Below are 20,549 nucleotides of genomic sequence, written 5' to 3'. Positions count from 1 at the left end.
TTTTACCCTATTTTTTTAACTCATTATATTTAACTTATATTACTACTGTTCCCTTCAGTTTTTTTCACTCTTCCACCCCACCCTCAATTCTCTCCATATTATGAACCACTCTCTTCCATAACCCTTGCAACCTTCTAATCTCTTTCGTAGGCTTCTTCTTGTTTCTGAACCAAAACCCTGCAACCACTTCCCTTAGCCTGGACTTTCTCTTCTCTATATCCACCCTCTGTTTTCTCTCTTTTCCTTATCAAAATATGTCGAATGCTAGTGAATCTGGTGGAGGGGTAAGGTGTTGAACTACCCCAGGAAATAGGACGGATCTGGGCTGGAAGAATACTCCTGGAATTCTGTATTTTAGTTATTGTGTATGCACATATATGTATTTTAAATATAATTTTGTATTTTAGTTGGAGCTATGCTTAATGTTACGCTCCACTGCCGCCATGATACTATACCCCCTTCCGCTCCAAGGCTGACTATATGTTTTAACAACTTGTTTGAACCTATGACCTCCAGGTGATAAGACAAACAACCTTAACATTGTGTTGATGGTCATCCCCTTTCCACTATTTAAGGGTTGAGTCAAGCTTTGTCTTGTTCAGTCAACTCTCTTTTGTTCAGGATTTTGTATTTGATCGGATGCAATAATTATAGGTTGGCAAACCATTTAATGTAAGGGGACTATTTCGTTTGTTTTTTGTTTTCATTTCCAGTAGGCATGTTTTCAACAATAGTTACACAAGTGCCATATTGTTTCAATTTTATTCTCTTGTTATCATAGTTGTCACAGAAATGATTAAAACGACTTTTCTTGTTTTAACCATTTCCTTCAAAAAACTTTGAAAACTGGGAACAGAATGAAGATAAGTGAAAAGTCAAATTTTTGCATGATTTGTGATTAGTCCCTTAATTTTAAAAATTGTGTAAAAAGGATCATGAACTTTGGTGGTTCAGGTGAAAAATAGTCCTTTGCTATTCAAAAACATCCTTGAACATTAAATGATGTTTGATTTAGCCCCTGGACTTCAAAGATGTTTAAAACTAACTCCAGATATCCTTTGCATGTGGTGTTTTCATCCAATTTTTAATGCCTTAGATGACGAAGGTCCATTTTGCACCCAAAGCAGAGATTGGTGTCCTTTTTACAAATTTTTTGAAATTCAGCTTTCAAATTGCACATCATGCAAAGTTCAAGGGTGTTTCTGGACTTTTCCCTGGAAATAACTGCTTCTATTGACTAATTAAGTGTAATAGTTTGATTAACCATTTATTGTTTTAACTGTGGATTCTTTTTCAATTGGCCATGATGACATATTAAAGTTATTTAAATGTTGTTCTTTGGAAACTCATGAGTTTGATGGCTTTGCAGCAATTGCTCGCACAGTGGGACATCTATCCAAGAGCGCCGAGGTTATGAAGCTTGTCAATAACCTCATGAAGGCTCCTCAAATGGCTGTGACAATGCAAGAGTTCAGCAAAGAAATGACAAAGGTAATCATGCAATATTTTCAATGCTGTATTAAGAAACCACTTTTTTCCTCCTCTCCCCTCGTTATGGTTAGAGAAGACAGTTGCACTGTAGTTATCGGGAATTATGTCTCTTTCAGGCAGGAGTTATTGAGGAGATGGTAAATGATGCTGTTGACTCAGCACTTGATTCTGAGGACATAGAAGATGAGATAGAAGAAGAAGTTGATAAAGTCTTAACTGCAATAGCTGGCGAGACAGCCGCACAGCTTCCTGAAGCTGTCAGGAAAGAAAAGGTGAAGCAACCTGCTCAAAGGGCTGGAGCTGCAGACGAGGTATGTGCAATTAATTTATTTTCCATGAATAAGTTCTTTCTTGCCTAAGAGGAGTTTACACTGCGACCAAGCCTTAGTCCTACACTCCTACTAGGTAGGGTCGGGGCCATAAAAAAATATGCTTTCATTGAGAGTTGAACTCAAGACCTCCCACTTACTAAACAAGTGCTCTAACCATTGAGTTATGGAATCAAAATATATCACATGCAATATTCAGTCAGACCTTGAATCAAGTCGTCCACACTCCACACAACGTTAGAGTTTACCTTAATTATGAAATTTATTATCACGTGTAGGAAGAGGCTATAGCTGAGGGTGTTGATGATGAGGAAGAAATGGAAGAAATAAGGGCTCGACTTGCTAAGGTTAGGTCTTAAACAATGTGCTAGTCTTGCTGCATCTACCTTGTACCTGTTTGTATGGTACGCTTTGACACTACTAATGGGAAAGAGAATACTGTAATGGGAAGTTTGAATGTAAATTACACTCAAGTTCTTCAAACTATACCAAGTTGTAGAATTTTTTTAAAATTTTATATAATGAAGTGCGGAGCTAATTTTATCCATGGTCAGGGATTTGTTGTATAAAAATCCACGATATTGTGTTCGGATTTGGAACAATGTTTTCATGTGAAATGGTGCTGCAAGTGTGTTTAAATTCTGGTCCTGGTAAAAGTTAGTTAATTTCATCATTTATTAGCAAGGTTTCGATGTACTCTTGTATTCCATCCAGATCTTAATCGATTCAATACCAGTTTTTAACTGGGCGGCTTTTAGTCTGTTGAACCGGTTCCAGACTCGGTTCACTGATTTTTCTTGTTGAATTGAGCTGTGCGATTTCTAAACATTGGTTTTACACTTTTACCACTTCGTTTCGTTTTAATAATGGAATTTTAAGCCTAATTGCAAATTACAAAAAGAATCCCAATTACAAGAAATGTGTGGAATGACCTATGTCTCATCCTTCCCCTTTTAATTTTTTTTCTTTGGCCCATTGGTGATTAGCGTGACAAAGAATTGTAAGCAAGCGTATCTATTAAATATCATTAAAATAAAAAATAATAATTTAAAAATAATAACTTTTATTACAACTATTTTAATGAAATGGGAGTTAGTTATTCTAGTAAACAATGTGCCTTTCCAAGACAGTCAAAACGCAGTATTATAAGAACTGGCTAAGACCGATTAGTTCAATATGAATTTAACATATGATTGATTTGAGTTTCTCAAATCAGTGCCTCGTATGGTGAGACCAACCAATTTTATTAAAAAACAATTTTTGTATAACAACAAAAAGACTTTGATTTAAGATTAAAAAAATTAAAAGTTTTAACTTATTTATAGTGATATTTGCTATTTGTTAGTTTAGTTTATATAGTAAAACCTTACTTGTGTGATTTTGTTACAATTAAAGTATAAAATCTATATTATTTGATTTGATGATATTTTTAACTTATTTGTGACATTTGTAGTGAAACATTCCTTGGTAGTTGTTTAATTAAGTATGATATTAGTTTTTAAATTTAGAGTATATAGTTATTAAATAATGCTCCTTAGTGATTATGAGTTAGAGCAACTATAATAGTTGTTTTTAAGATTGTTTTTAATAAAATAAGAATATTCTTATTTTGTTTCTACTGTAGTATTCTTATTTTATGAATTTTGTTCTTAAATAAAAACAATGTGAGAGAAATAAGAACGAGAGACGAAGAAGATAGATGTTTGGTTAAGAATGAGATAGGTTGTGAGACTGAAATAAGGATATTGTTTATTATCGTGGAGAAAAGGTAGAAGTTCTTCTTATTTCATGAAGAATTATAATAAATTATAAAATAATGTGTGAGACCCAAATAAGAATGAAGATATTATTTGCGATTATAGTTGCTCTCAGGTATTCTATGTTTTTAGAATTTAATACAACCTACTGAACCTTGTATACAAGTCCAACCACCAGCGATCCAACTAATAACATATTGACCTAATACCCTAACTAATTCATTGAACGGTCCAAGTTTGATAATGGAGTTGGTCCATATTGTTATCCCATACTCACGAGGCCACATTTTCCAGTAACATACTCATGACGTAAAAAATGTGTGAAATTTTTTACACATTCCATCCATCATGCATGGTCTTGAATAACATAGTTTTATTATCATTCTAATAAAATAGTCAGACTGACAATAATGCAAATTCAGATCGGATTTATGCTTACCAAATGCTAATTTTGAACTTGATCCCGATCATAAGATAGAAAAAAGATTATCATCCTAACCCCATCAAGTTTCGGATATTTCTAAACTCATATTAATCAAAATGTGTTCTCTTATCATTTAAATGGATATCATTGGCCTTTTAGTGTTGACCATCCATCCCATCACCTATGGTCTTCAATAACATAATAACAGAGAACTTTATTAACACTCTGATTTCATATTTAGTATATAAATCAGGTTGAGATATTAACTATATCAATTACTATTCGGAACTTAGTATATGAAATTATGGAAAATCCAAACCCAATCAAAATAAATTTTCCAAATTAAATTTATATTGAGTTCAGGTAGATACATACAAATTCAATTTAAGTTCCCATCCTAAATGGTAATGACTATAAAGTTGGAATGAGGCGTGCATGTTAAAATGCATGTGTTAGAGAATCCAAGAGGATATTCTGATGTACACATTGTTCATTGTATTATGTTAATTGTTTAAATTATATAATTGAGTTTGGGTAACGACTCATAAAAATTCTCTAACATTGAAAGTCTATTTTCTTTCAACAATTTTTTTAGTTTCTTTTATGTACCGACGAATCATTTAGTTTCTGTATATTATCAACATATTATCTATAACATACATATGTTAACTATCACTCTTAGATAAAATAATACATATAAAATGATGAATAATATATTAAATATATATTAGTTGTGTATTTTAAAACCGAAAATTGGAGAAAACTTTTGGGTGCCACCTAACACTTCTTTCTTTGGAAACATGCTATATTTTTTTAAATATTAATTAATTTATTAACTTATGAGAAAATAATGTCTAAGTTTTATACATTTTTTTGGTGCCACCCATTTTATCATTTCTACTTTTATGGATTCATCTTATAAAACACGTCTAAATGATTACAAAGACCAATAGAACTAGTTTGATTTAGTTAACAATAGCAATATCTTAAAAATGCTACAACACTATATGTTTACCCTCCTGTGTTAACAATGAAATATCTTTAAATTATGAGTAAAATATTAATCTCTCCAGAGTATATGATTGTCACCCCATCAAGAAATATCTTTTTCAAGTTTCAGCATTGACCTTTGATCTTATACCATACATAGATATATTGATACCTTAAACCACCAGACAAAATCTGCTTTATCTTCATTTAATGTTGTCATACTTTTAGATTTATAGCATAGAAGATAACAAACTTTAAACATAATCTCACCATCTTTTATCCAAGAGAAAAGAGGGAAAGATAACCCTTTTAGATAAGTGTAAAATGGAAAAATATTTTACTGAAAATGTAAAATATCTTATTAAAAGAATTATTAAACTTTATAAAAATGTCTTATTTAGAAATTAGAAGGATAATATTATTTTCTGCAAACTTTTTATGTATTTATTTTTTTAAGAAAAAAATTTAAAACATTAAATTTATTATTAAAGAGAATTACAAAAGCGCACATCCCCTTAAAGCAATATATCACATTTTTTAAATTAAAGCATTCAATGTTTTTAAAGTGTATCAAGAAAATTATTGGATATTGTTTTATTTTTTTGGTAAATAGGATGAATATAGTAATTAAGGATTAGTCGATTACTATCCACATCTTCTAAAAAAATAAAATGCTTCAGCTTAATGCAGTGTTCATTTTCGAAACCAAATATTATGAAATTGAACAAAAATGGAACATAGAAATCATAGAAAAATAACTAAAATTCTTATATGGAGAAAGTAGATGGAACACCACACCTTTCCTTCAACAACTTCATTGCAAAAATCATAGCAACTACTATAAATTCAAAACCATGGCCACCCTTATTCTACAATTCTAAACAAACATGACATTCTTATTATCTCTCATCAAAATATATTTGTCTATTCCATTGTTCTTCTTTATTTTACCTTCATTCTCCTCATCGAGTCCAACTTTTCCAAAACCCAAACACCTTCTCCAATCTTATTTCCCAAAATCACAAGCTGAAAGTCTCATAAGAAGCTTTAACCTTTCTCCCAAATATCCTGTTAACATAATAACAAGTGACAATGCTTTTGTCCCAGGAAGTATTGTGGAGAACAAAATATCATTTGTTGGTGTTTCTGGACCTTCTGTTCAAGACCTTGGTCACCATGCAGGATATTACTCACTTATTCATTCAAAAGCTGCAAGGTAAGGGATATACATCTACTGTCTAGTAATATGTACCATAACACATGAGCTTGTGATAGGTCAAATATATTTTTTCTACCCTATCACAAACCCATAATATATGAAGTGAGATAAACTATGAGATAAAAAATGTGCTCCCAAAGTAAGAATTACCTTATGTTTAGTTTTTTATATTATTTATTTTGGTTTATATTTTATTTGCTTTTTCCGAGAATAATCAGGTAACATAGGAAGTTCCAAAAATAGTCATGAATTAAAAATGAAGGATAAATATATTCTTTAGAATGGTATAGGTCAAACAATTGTTGCATCGTTCTATTTTTTTATTTTTTATAATGATGATTAAAATTACATATCTTAAAAGAACCACTAAAGCGAATATTGCACTACAAGTAACTTGTTAATTAACACCTCCTATGCATAATATCATTATGTGATATATATCACAACTAATAATGTAATTTCATAAGGTTACATTATCCTATTTCAATATTAATAATTTACCATGACATAGATATTATTTGATGTTACTAATTTGGATCAGCTAGTTATAATATATTTAAATAGACTTTTTAAATTTAATCTATTAACATTTGTGCACAAATATGTAGACATAATTTGAATTGTCATGTTTTCCTCTACGATTTCAGGATGTTCTACTTTTTCTTTGAATCCCAGAATAGAAAAGATGACCCAGTTGTTATATGGTTGACTGGAGGACCAGGTTGTAGCAGTTCTTTAGCATTATTCTATGAGAATGGTCCATTTAAAATTGCTAAAAACTTGTCCCTCGTATTGAATCCCTATGGCTGGGACAAGGTTCTATCTCTATTCATCACATTTATAAAAATATCCCACGTTTCTATATTTTTATGATCATAATTTATTCTAAGAGTTTCTCCCAAATAAAAAAGCTATTATGTATGTATGGATTTCATATTCATACACACTATACAAATGTCACTCTAGATATTACATCAAACTTTTTTGTTATTGGCATGAAATAGTGTTTTTTCTTCTTGATTTTTGTAGGCTTCAAATATTCTATTTGTAGACCAACCCACTGGTACAGGTTTCAGCTACTCTAATGATGAAGATGATATTCGATATGATGGAGCAAGTGCTAGTAATGATTTGTATGATTTCTTACAGGTAATATAGCACTATTCCTTTACCTCATTTTCTCTAAACATGATAAATCATGTTGTATATATAATATATCTACTTAATTTTACTATAACAGGCTTTTTTCAATAAGCATCCTGAATTTGTTAAGAATGATTTCTATATTACTGGAGAATCATATGCTGGACATTATATTCCGGGTCTTGCATCTCGGGTTCACAAAGGAAATATAAAAAAAGAAGGGATTTATATAAATCTCAAGGTGTTGTTTCATTTTATTTCATATCTTTAAAAGATCAATTCATTATTTTCTTTCTTCATTTTTGTAATCATTTATTTACTCGATCTTTATAATTGATAACAGGGTCTAGCTATTGGTAATGGGTTAACCAATCCCGCAATTCAGTATCCAGCATATAGTGACTTTGCACTACAGAGAGGATTGATTACAAAGGAAGATCGAGATAGTCTCAATGAGCTTATCCCTGATTGTGAGAAATACATAAAATTATGTCGTAGGCTCATGACTCCTTTTTCTTTTAACAATTTATTGATTTTGACAATAATTTCTACTATTTTTCCTTGTGATATACATTGAAACTCTTAATTTGTGATTGATTTGACAGAAACTAAAGTTGGGGACAGTTGCGCTTCTGCATATGAAAAATGCACCGGCATATTCCATGACCTCTTGTCCATTATTGGCAATAACATTAATGTACCATAATATGAATAATTTTTTTAACAATTTGTCCAACTAATTGTGCAAGTAGTAGTTTAATTTTACTCATTGTTTTTTTTTGTTGTTATTAAAACTGCAGTACTATGATATCAGAAAGAAATGTGACGGAAATTTGTGCTATGACTTCTCAAATCTTGAAAATTTGTTTAACAATGAGAAAGTGAAGGATGCTCTAGGTGTGAAAGACTTGAATTTTGTTTCATGTAGTATCAAAGTGTACTATGCTATGCTTGATGATTGGATGAAAAATTTAGAAGTTGATATTCCTTCTCTTCTTGAGGATGGGATAAAATTGCTTGTGTATGCTGGTGAAGAAGATCTTATATGCAATTGGCTTGGCAATTATAGATGGGTTCGTGCTATGAAGTGGTCAGGCCAAAAGAAATTTATATCAGCACCAACAGTCAAATTTATAGTTGATGGTGTTGCAGCTGGAGCTTTAACAAACAATGGACCGCTTTCATTCCTCAAGGTTTGTGTTACGTATGAGTGTGTAAAAAAATTTATACTGTCAGCACAATATCTATTACCATTGATTTGTATTACTTTTGTTTGAGATAGTCAATGGTGGTTAACAAATCAATGATAGAAGATGATTTGTTGAAAGTGTAAAAAACTCTTACATTATTAGCATATACATATTAAATCCTTTTACGATATCACATTGTTAAATTTGTTTTTTTGCTAATTTATTTTTGATATTATAATAGGTGTATCAAGCTGGGCACATGGTTCCTATGGATCAACCAAAAGCTTCACTCGAAATGTTAAAAAGGTGGTTGGGAGGGAAACTTTCTGTCTCTAAGAAATGAGATTATTGTCTTTCTTAATTCTTCCCCTCATAACCTATGTCATATTTTCTTGATTATATAAAATATTGAGGATACGGATAAATAAATATAACTTTTGGAATCTTTCTTCCATTTTGCAAATTCTGAATTCTTTTTATTTATGTTTCTAAAAAAAACTAAAATTTCCCAAAAACATTACATACTGGTATACAAATTTATAACCTATAATGCATGAGTGTATATGGAAGTATATCTGGTGTCCTACAGTTTGTACTACTCTATGTGTTATGAGCTTATGATTGGTCAGAAAAATATTTAATAATTAAATTTTAACTTAATATATTTTTTTTGACTAATCATAAACCTATGATACATGGAGTAACATAAACAACATATGTGTATTTAATTTGAAGTAGGGCTAAAATCAAAAGGATGTAAAATTATAATTGGAATTTGAAATGGTGGAGAGTTAGAGCATTTAAATATGAAAACCACTTCTTGATGTGAAGTTTTTAGGTAAATATATTATGGTCATCATAACTAAATTAAAATAATTTAACTCATATAACGTTCATAACTCTAAATATAATTCTCATACAAATTATTGTATAAATTACAATTGCTTTAATCTTATTTTGTGATGGACAAAATGAAAAAAAAATATGGATAATTTTACATAACTTATAACACCACAAGTTATATGTATTAATAAATAATTACATGACTTGGAATAACAAAGACTCTACCTATCCCATCATAGATACAAAATAAAGGAAATATAAGTATGTTCTTCACATTCAATGTGGAAATATTGTGGTTTATTTTCACATTATTTATTTTTGATGATTTGATATAAATGATTTTGACAATAAGATAATAATATTTATCTTTATTAACCTAAAAATATATATAACAAATTATTCCACTAATATAAGAGAAATGGAACTTAATAAAGTATGGAATTAAAAAAGATAAAGCAGAAATAAAGTATGTTTTGGAATTTAGCTGAAACTTGAAATTATGAATTTGATTGACCACATATTTTAAGGTCGGCAAATTCGAAGACAAATAAGTTGTGATGGTTTTATATACTTCACACCCTATTTTACATAAACGCACCTGCTAAATTTTTTTGTTAGCTAAGTTTTGAGGAATATAAGATGAGAAATTATACATTTATCGAGATTTAAACTCAGAATCTCATATGCTCATATATTATGTTTTACCGCTCTACTAATTAGACTATTTCTAAACTTCAAAAACAATGAAATAATTGGGGATGATGTGATTTTTACAACTTTGGTCATTAAACAAAATAAACTTTTTTTTCACACCAATCTCGTCTCTCTTACCCCTCTCAATCTTCTTCACTTCTCTTAATCATCTTGTTCATTATTTAAAAATATAGAGAATTAAAATAATTAATCTAATCATTTGGGAAAAACATCACCGATCAAATAATATAATATAAAATAAACAAAAAAATATAGCTAATAAAGAGTAGAATAAAATGAGTGTAGTTACCTCAATTCACAACAAAAAAATATTCACATGCAAACTATTTAAATAATATAAATAGAAATATCATATAAAATTAATTATTATAAAATATAATCATAAAAATGAATGTACGAAAATAAACTTATTACCTCAAATTTTCAAACAAAATATATTTTTAGTATAACTAAGAGCTTTATTTCTCAAATGAATGTATGAAAATAAAATTATTACCTCCAAGTTGTAGAAACATGAGGTGGAAGAAAGGGTGGTTATAGTGCTAGATGGTTAGGGTTATTTATGGGATTAAACATTGACGCAATGGGTTGTGCCATGTGGCCCCATCCATGACCCATTCCCTTTTCCTATTCTTTTTTTAGACTGAACATTTCACTTTGATCTTATATAGTCTTATGTATATCAATTTCGCACTAATATAAGTTAAAATAGTTTATGTAAGAAATAATAATAAAAAGTTTTAAAATTAATATGACTCACATTTGATATTTTAGACTATTTTTGTTTTTTCAAATTTTCACGGACCAAATTAGTATACTAAGAAATTTTGAGGGAGACAAATATATATTTACTCCTTTTTTTAACTAAGTCTATCCAAGCAAAAAGTGTAATGTGGCATGGGAAAAAATTAAAATTTGGGTTAATTTTAATTACCCTATAGTTTGGTTAACAATCTACATAATGGTATATAATTTCAAAACAACCATAAATATGTATATAATTAAGTTTTTTACACTTCCACTACTCTAACACCTTCTACCTTTTACATAAATTATTTTTAATTAAGAATACTATTAACTCATGAATGATAAAAAAAATTTAACTTATTTTCTAAACGTTTACTATATTATACATTAGATACTTTACTATATTATACGTTGGATAGTTAGGATGTGGTTAGAAGGTCAAGGGACTATGGAGGAGTATTTAAAATTCATTTTGTTTTCAATTGTAAAAATATTAGTCCATTATACATAAAAATGATAGATATATTAATACATTTTGAATTTTATTTATTTTTTAAATATGATCTCTCCAATACTCATCTAAGCTAGTATTTAAAAGACACAAGTTGTAGGGGGTGAGTATGTACAAGCATAATCAGGTATAGACTTGTCATATAATTATTTACTCATCATATAAATGTATCTTTATATAATTATGTATATAATAATGATATCTCTATTATATGGATTAGCATGGACAAGAATAATCAAACATAGACTTATCATATAATTATTTATTCATCATGTTTATATGTGTCTTTATTCAGTTATGTACATAATAATTATGATATCTCTATTTTTCATTATATATATGATTAATAATATATAGTATTTAATATATGAGTGTAATATTTATGTAATGACAGTATAAAGATGTATACACCGTCATTCACCCTTTAATTGATTTTTTTTTTGAAAAGCCAATCATGATTAAAAATTAATAGTAGATGATGCAATCACAGTATAAAAAACTCTTACACTATCATTATATACATCTTTTTCTCTTTTTATATATACTATATATACACTATCATGTCAAGTGTTTTTTACACTGTCAGCAAATCATCCACCATTCATATGCTAATCACAATTGACTATCAAACAAAAATAATACAAAATTGTTGGTACATCGGAAGCGATGGTTGCGTAGCGTTGGCCACAAACAATCAAATAATGTGCATAGAATAAATAGAAGAGAAGAAACAAAAGAATTTGTTAACGGAGTTCGACCAATTGTGCCTACATCTCCGGGAACGCTGAGCGGCTACCAATATATTATTAGAGAATAATGATTACAAACTCTAGCACACCCATGGGCCCACTTGCCCATGAGGTGTTTTTATTTGGTGCTTATATCTGGTGCACATTACAACAAGGGACTTGAGATATATAACATTGGTTACTCTACTCTATTTCAATACTAGACAATGTGAGACTAAAACATATTTCAAGTATCCCCAACAATCTACATATTGATTAAAATAGACGAATATCTCGTTCCTTAGGAAATCTACACAAAAATCTTCACCTTAGCGAATATATGACTCCAGCTTGTTCAATATCTAATTCTCTTTAATTGCTCCCCTAGCTCTCCAAACTTATAGTGCAGCTTCCCGTACCGCCATCAAATGGAACATGCTGTCTAGCCACCTATTGCTAAGAAGTCTTTCGAATATTAGAACATCTACACAAAAATTCACCAACAATCATCCTCTTCAATACTCAGTCAAACTGAATCTTGGAGCTTCCTTGGAAAGCCTCAACTGCTACAACCATTGTCTACTCCGACAATCCTAGTTCAAAAGAACTATCATACTCCACCATAAGGAGTATACCCATATCATACACTCTGCGTCAATGCTAACTAATGTATGTGTCACATCCTTGCATCCAAGCCAATGCTCATATCACACATCTGCATCTCTACCAATTCGTGTTACAACTTGCATCAAAGCCAATGCCTCATGTTACACCCTACATCAAAGTCAGTCAGCGCCTCTGTGCTTTTGTGGATCTGTGCTAACAATTAACTTCCTTTACTATGACGTCTCAGACACGCCATTAGGATATTCCACTTCTCATCTCAAATGAGAACATTCTCTCGACATCTAGAGAGATATTGTCAACATCTGTCTCTGGGTCAAACTCAACACATGAGTCCCTATATCCACCTTGATCATAACCCAATACATGAACTTATGGGGTTCTGGATCAACACATACATTGCCCACACGACAGTTCCGCCATGTTTCCTTCTCCTTCAACTCATATATTCTATCTTTGCCCTTACCTTTGACGCACCTTGTCTAGCACGCATTCACCCTCTTTAGCCATTATCTGACGTCTGGGTTAAGAGCCATCTACCAATTATTGGTACAACGGAAGTGATCGTTGCATAACGTTGGTCACAAACAATCAAATAATGTGCATAGAATAAATGAAGAGAAGAAATAAGAGAATTTGTTAACGGGGTTCGACCAATTGTGCCTACATCCCCGAAAGCGCTAAGCAGCTACCAAACTATTATTAGAGAATAAGGATCACAAACTCAAGCACACCCATGGACCCACTGCCCATGAGGTGTTTCTATTTGATGCTTATATCTGATGCATATTACAACAAGGGACTTGAGTCCAATATATAACATTTGTTACTCTACTTTATTCCAATATTAGACAATGTGGGACTAACACAATAATAGACAATGTGAGACTAACACAATAACATATTTCAAGCATCCAACAAAAACAATAGAGGATGATATGTTGACAGTATAATTTTTTTTTACATTGCATAGGTTTTAAACTCCGATTTTATGTGTATATCATTTCTTATCAAAATTATATATTCATAATAATAATTAATATTTAGAAGATTTTATCTAAAATAGTATGTCCGATCAATATTTAAAATTAAATTAACTTCTAATTTAAGACATGGTCTAAGTCCAAATAAATGAAGAAATTTTATTGACCCAATTTTGCTTATGCTCACATCCACCTAGTTGCATAATAAATAAAAAGGCAGGTAGTTGGCGAGGAAGAAACACTATGCGTAGGACCGTTCGAGCAGCATGACCACTGTTTTCTTGCTATATATGTACCTATCCCCCTTCCATTCCCACTCACTCACTTCACAATACTCACTCTCTCTCTCTCTCTCTATCAACAATGGGCCATGTAAGTTAGTTTTCTCTGTTTTTACAATGCAATGCTATTTAATTCTACATGCTAACCTCTCTCTCTCTCTCTCATGTTGCAGAAGAACAAAACTGACGGTGAAAACAACATGACAGCCACCGCCACCATCACGGTGGTCTTGAAGGTGGACCTCCACTGTGAAGGTTGCGCTTCCAAAATTACCCGCAACCTTCGTGCATTTCAAGGTACTACTACTACTATTACTTCCATCACTTTATAATTACTCACTCTATCTCTGTTTCATCAACGCTTTTCTTCAAAACTTATTCCATTCTTTTTTATATCTTCAAACAAGGTGTTGAGACTGTCAAGGTGGAGAACGATACCGGAAAAATCACTGTCACCGGAATTTTGGACCCGGTCAGTGTGAGGGACAAGCTGGCTATGAAGACTAAGAAGAAGGTTGAACTTCTCTCTCCACAACCCAAGAAGGAGAAGGAAAATGAAAAGGAAAAGGAAAAGGAAAAAGAAAAAGAGAAAGACAATAAATCCAAAGAGAAAGAGGTTGGTTAATCCCTAACTTAGCTTCAATTTTTTTAATTACTTCAATTTTGCTTAATTTATCTTTTTAATTTGTGTTTCCATTTAATTAACCACCAAATGCTAATTTTATTTTAATTTTATTGTTTAATGCATTAGCCTCCAGTGAACACGGTGGTTCTCAAGGTGCCACTGCACTGCCAGGGATGCATTGATAGGATTACCAAGATTGTCTACAAAACCAAAGGTTTTTTTTTGTTAATTATGAATATGAATGGTTGTGTTTTTTCTCTATGATTCATTGTGTATTTTTTAGTAATTTATTATGAATTAATGGGTTTTGGCTTTTCTGTGTGATTTGTGATTCACTGGTTTTGCTTGCTTAATTTTCTATTATTGATTTTGACTGGTGTAAGTGCAGGAGTTCATAACATGTCTATTGAGAAAGAGAAGGACACAATTAGTGTGAAGGGGGTAATGGATGTGAAGGCTTTGGTTGGAGATTTGATCATCAAGCTGAAGAGGAAGGTTGAGGTGGTCCCACCCAAGAAAGATAAGGGCAATGACAAGGAAGGTGAAAGTGGCGGTGGTGAAAAAGAAGGAGGAGGAGGCAAGAAAAAGAACAAGGGTGGTGGTGGTGGTGGAGGGGAAATGGAACAGGGGAAGATGGAGTATTTGGCACCTCCTGCTTTTGCTTTTGCATATCCATACCCATATGGCAATGCTGGAGGTGTTAATTATGCACCATTCTACCCAGAGAACTATCAATTGCATGCACCAGCACCACAGATTTTCAGTGATGAAAACCCAAATGCTTGTTCTGTCATGTGAGGAAGGGGAAAAGACTACTAGAGATTCTTTTCATCTTTAGCTCTAGTTACTTTTTTGCATTTTTTTTTGAATTCCACGGATGGGTTTATGCTTAGTAGAAAGGGTGGTTTTGATATGAATGTGATTAACCAATAGTCAAACACTTTTGTGTTGATATTAGCTGGCTATACCAATTTCTGAATTTGTTATTATTAGATACCTCTTGGTGTAAATGATAGAATGGAATCTCTAATTCCACTTTGGTCTCTAGTTTTAAAAGCATAATTTAAATGATTAAATCGAAACTCTGCCTCTAATTTGAGCCATATTTTTTAGACTATCTTGCCACATTTTCAGAATTTGTTATTAGGGAATGCATAGTGTAAATGACAAAATGGAATCCCCTTCCAATTTGGACTTATAATTTTGGCTTATACAGTTGTAACATGAAGGTTCTGCCAATGTTCCTATAATTTAATGATTGTATTTGGAATTGGAAAGATAGACAAAAAAGGCCTGTCTTTTTGTGTGTCCTTATTAGGTGTCCTATACCCCAAAGAACACGTTGGTGGACTCAGTAGTCTCCTTTAGGGTCATTTCTTACAAGTTTCTTTGCTGTCTTTCCCTTCTTACCTTTTACAGTTTGTCCTTATTCTTAGGCAGGGACATTGCCTGGAAGCCAGGTTCGTTAGTGAAGTTTAAACCTGTTGTCCTTTCTTACCTTTTATTTATTACTTGTCCTATTTGTTTGCATTGGCCTTTCCTGCCTATGTTTCCAATAATACTGACTCTTCACAACCATGCTTGGGTTTTAGTGCAAATACAGTTTGTGTATTGTATAAGGGTTAGTTTGAAAGTTAAATTTTGGAGATAAAGAATGGACTTGAGAGTCATCTCACACATGTATTTCATAGCTCTTAAACCTTCATTTTCCTTTCTTTCCTCTCCAAAATCCAACTATCAAACCAACGTTAAGAGATATATTTTAACTGTAACTATTTTATTGTATTTCATTGAGGTCAGGTGAACTAGTGCTTCATTCCTATATAACTTAACTTCATTCTTTGCATATATAAGTATCATGTATTTAGTGAAGAAGTTACTTTTTGAAGGACATTTAATTATTTAAGTTAACTCTTGCTTATTAAAAAAACTTTTTAACATTCACATACTTACCAACCTATGTTGATCAAGGGGAAGAGGATTTAATACCTTAAGCACACTATTGAAAGGTTTTTTTATATATACTAATTACTTTTCAATATGATTGTTCATATGTATGAAAAACACACTATTAAAAAGTTTTTTAGTCGTTCGATCCTATTTATTACGAGATTATACTTTAGAAACCAAAAAGAAATACGACTCACTCGTATAATATTTATATTATACTAATTGTTTTATAACTCATAATTTTAAGGTTACACATTTTAAAAGTTTGAAAAAAATATGTTTGTTGTCTTTTTAGTCTACGGAGCAATATTTAGATAAATATTTTTTATAGTGAAGGTATTAATTTAGCATACCTCTAAGTATGGCCAAGAACTCACTACAACAAAATCAACCCATATTTTCATACAAAAATCAGTTTTCCCAAGCTAAATATCCTTAATTATCACAGTTATGTTTTAATTAATTATTAATGGCATAATGCTTTTTCTGTATAATAATGATCAGTATATACACTATAAATGACTCATGAATTTTCATCCTAGTTAACCTGTCTTAGCATTTATTTGCACAAATGGAATTTTATGAGTTACATGACCTTTGCTAAAAGTACCAACGTGCAGAATCATGATGAGCATGCATTGGGTTTTTATCTATGCATGGAATTCTCTATATTGTTGATGATGCTATGCAATGCTTTATGTACTCCAACCCCTCCTCGATTTTATTTAATTTGCCTTTAGGAAAGAAACAAGAACCTTCATAAAGTGTAAATAAAATAAAAACTAAAGCTTTCATAAAAGATGGGAAAACTCAATATCCACTGCAACAAAAAGAACACTTTCAAAAAGGTTTTTTTACCTACACTAATTTATTAATGGCTAAAAAAGTAGCTACATCAATTTCATTCCTTTCCATCCTTTTCTTTTCTATAAATATTTTGAGGTTAATTTTGTGAAAGAGGGTTGATGACGATAATTCTTTTTATGAGTATAGCAAGAATGTTCTTCCACTTTTTTTGATCCAAAACTAAAAGAAAATATTAATAAAAGTCTAACATAAAGAAATGCATATCAAATGGTTTAATATTTATGTGAAGATTCACATAAGAATAAGGAAATTCCTCAAATCTTGCTTTCAATCTTACATGGGAAGTCAACCTAATGAAACCATAAAATACTTTATGATTTTTAATAAAGCATATTCACTAAAAAGAAAGGAGTGTGAATTTTAAGAATCTGTATCCATGTGATTAAAGGGGCAATCTTTTAGGCTTTTCTAGTAGCCTACCTCTAAGGCGTGACCATGGCATGAACTTCAAGCAATGTGAGGATGAACAAGAGGTGCATATATTAATTAGAAAGTGGGCTAATGCAAAATAAACAGAAGGAAAAAACAATAGAAAGGAAATATTTAGATGAAAATATGGCCCCTTCTTATCCTCAGCTATATATAATTATCTACTTACTATTCGACTAACAATGTATTTATATGTAAGATCTCACAAAATTCTTATAATGACCAAAATGTTAAGAGTTCGATGTCTAGAAATAATACTTGTTGAAAGGAACCTCCATAAACATTGACAAGATTAATTTCATACCTAAAATGGTGAAAGTATACTTTTGATAGTACCAAAAAAACTAGGGTAACATGCATGAGATATAACTGGCCATTATAAATGATTTAAGTGGTAGTTATTTTTAAAAATATCATATGTATGATAAATTAGATAGAGAATTTTTCTGTTTTAATCTCAGGAAATAAAAAACTTCTGTGCTTACTATAATGGAAATAGCATAATATGTTTTCAGATATAAATGATAGCTATTATCATTTTAATTTCCTAATTTTTCATTTTAGTATGCACAGTGATTTACTTTGGAGCTATGAAGTCAATTGTTATTTGCAATTCTTGGTCAATGTTTGTTACTTAAAACAATGCAATAAATTCCATCAAAGTTTTTAGAACTATTTCATCAAATAATGCACACATCAAATGATGGCTTCCTTGAAGGTAAGGTATATCACAGAAAACACTATGCATGGTGGGTACATCTAGGAAAGAAACAAAGTAAACCATATTTAGAGTTGAATTTCTTGCAAATGGGACCACACATATAAAGGGTCTACCACTATATACTCTTGGGCCATAAGGCTTAAATATTCCTTTTCAGATGTAAATTCTAAGACGAAAAACACAGCTATTGTTTGTAATCATGTTCTTTGTTTTGGAATATGCAACCACTAATCTATCCAACTTACTTCTCTAAAGTCCCTTCTTTTGTGTGTAAAGCAAAAGTAGAAAATCAGAGTTCTCACAACCATTTTGTGTTTGCTTTTCCACTGATTCCATGCAATTTACAATTAATTTTCACTGAACTTGATAATTTAGCCAATGTAAAAATTTATAAGTTTGTTTATCTTAATTGTTGTAGCAAAGCAGAGCCTTTTCAATTTTCATGCTTTTGGTTCTCGGTTAAGGAAGAGAAGCATTATCATTAATCCTAGAGTATTATTTTTGTGTTACTTTCGATGTGTGACATTATCTGTTATGAAAAACTAGGAATAAGATTTTTCTCCTAAGAAAATCACGATTACGTGTTTATGTCTTTAGCTAATCAAATTTTGTAAAATAATATAAAAAATTTAGTTTTTATTTTTTTAGGAATCGCTGAGATTATATGGTAATGCTTATTCTTCAGCTCTCCCTATCGATTATTGAATGAAGAAGAGACACAATTAATGGCTGACTATGACATGTGTCGACAAGAATCATTGGTCAAAAGTATTCTTATCTTTTTTAGCAACACAAGAGTCAATGGTCGATAGCTATAATTATTAATTAGTCTATAAATAATTGAAGTGAAGATGGGAATGCAATTAAACAACTTCTAGCACACGTTGTGGCTTCAACTGGTGGAAAACTATGCTATCTTTTTCGGACCCCCAAAAAACTATATAATTTGAAGGAAGAAAAACCCAATTTGTTCTCTCCATAATTCATGTAAATTTGATCCTTAAAAGCAAAAAAAAGTTCTTGAAGGGTTTTTTAATTTAATAATTTGACTCTTAAAAAATTACCAAACAGTCCATAAAAACTTCCAATGACCTGTTTTGTGAGACATTTAATCCTAAAAAGGTGAAAATATGGACTAAATTTTTTAAAGTAAAAATTTCCAATGACCTGTTTTCAAGTACTTTTTTTCCTAAATTGAATGTGATAACCTCTCGTCTTATAAAGTGTGTCAAAACTATCTTATGGGTTTTGATTAGGAAAAAACACTACTACTCATTATTAATTATTAAGTATTTAAATCAATTAATCAATCATAATTGATTATAGTGATAACTTATCAGAATAGCATATGATGGAGGGGGAAATAATACCTCCAAACATGCTTATGTAAATATATTTTTTTGTTTATATTTTATTTTAACTCATTTAAAAACAACTGATTGAATAAGCATTTCGTGAAACAAGGGATATTGTGTGCAATTTCAAAAGTTAAGGTGTCACATTTTCTTCTCCATTTACATGGCAAACAAAGTCCTTGTATTCACGCCTTTAAGTCAATACATTTGAGAGACAAAAATAGCTTTTTATTTGAAGTTAGTGCATAAAAAGCAAAATAATTATGAAGATGACCCCACTACAAAAGTTTCAGCATCATTTGTTTACTAAATGAATGGAAATTCAGGTCATTACAGACATAGACCCAAATACAATGTTGATCCTCTTTTACTTGGAAGACAGCTATCTTCTAGTTAAGTGTATTAGTCACTACATTCAAGCATTCCATAGAAAAGTGGTGGACAAAACATGGTTGTAGTAGCTACTATCTTAGTACAGAGTATACCCAAAATAAGTCTTCGCTGGTTTATCGGGTCTGTTTGTGAGTTGGTTTTTCAGGGGAATAGAGGGAAATGAAATGTTTGGAAGCCATAAGATATACTTCTGAGATGATTCTGAAACCTTCCTTTTATCTTTTTCACCTTTAGA

At 30.9% G+C, this 20,549-nt stretch overlaps 3 protein-coding genes across 3 annotated transcripts; all 3 read left to right on the top strand.

Annotated features, from left to right (window-relative positions):
- LOC109363235 (vacuolar protein sorting-associated protein 24 homolog 1-like) lies at window positions 1,270-2,373 on the top strand (the record flags this gene model as incomplete). Its single annotated transcript, XM_019609422.1, has 3 exons — window positions 1,270-1,491; window positions 1,608-1,802; window positions 2,099-2,373. Coding segments are annotated over 3 exons (498 nt in total), but the record flags the coding sequence as incomplete, so codon positions are not given.
- On the top strand, window positions 5,863-8,997 carry LOC109325066 (serine carboxypeptidase-like). Its single transcript, XM_019557206.1, has 8 exons — window positions 5,863-6,207; window positions 6,858-7,026; window positions 7,240-7,359; window positions 7,451-7,594; window positions 7,697-7,847; window positions 7,959-8,050; window positions 8,154-8,546; window positions 8,785-8,997. The coding sequence occupies exons 1-8, from the start codon at window positions 5,879-5,881 to the stop codon at window positions 8,884-8,886; spliced, it is 1,500 nt and encodes a 499-aa protein (XP_019412751.1). The 5' UTR covers window positions 5,863-5,878; the 3' UTR covers window positions 8,887-8,997.
- On the top strand, window positions 13,933-15,644 carry LOC109325977 (heavy metal-associated isoprenylated plant protein 3-like). Its single transcript, XM_019558628.1, has 5 exons — window positions 13,933-14,065; window positions 14,148-14,271; window positions 14,382-14,590; window positions 14,726-14,813; window positions 14,988-15,644. Exons 1-5 carry the CDS (start codon window positions 14,057-14,059, stop codon window positions 15,395-15,397), a joined length of 840 nt encoding a protein of 279 aa, XP_019414173.1. The 5' UTR covers window positions 13,933-14,056; the 3' UTR covers window positions 15,398-15,644.

The sequence above is a fragment of the Lupinus angustifolius genome, chromosome LG13 (assembly GCF_001865875.1).
Source record: "Lupinus angustifolius cultivar Tanjil chromosome LG13, LupAngTanjil_v1.0, whole genome shotgun sequence".
NCBI lineage: Eukaryota > Viridiplantae > Streptophyta > Magnoliopsida > Fabales > Fabaceae > Lupinus > Lupinus angustifolius.
This window is presented reverse-complemented; position numbering and strand designations above follow the sequence as displayed.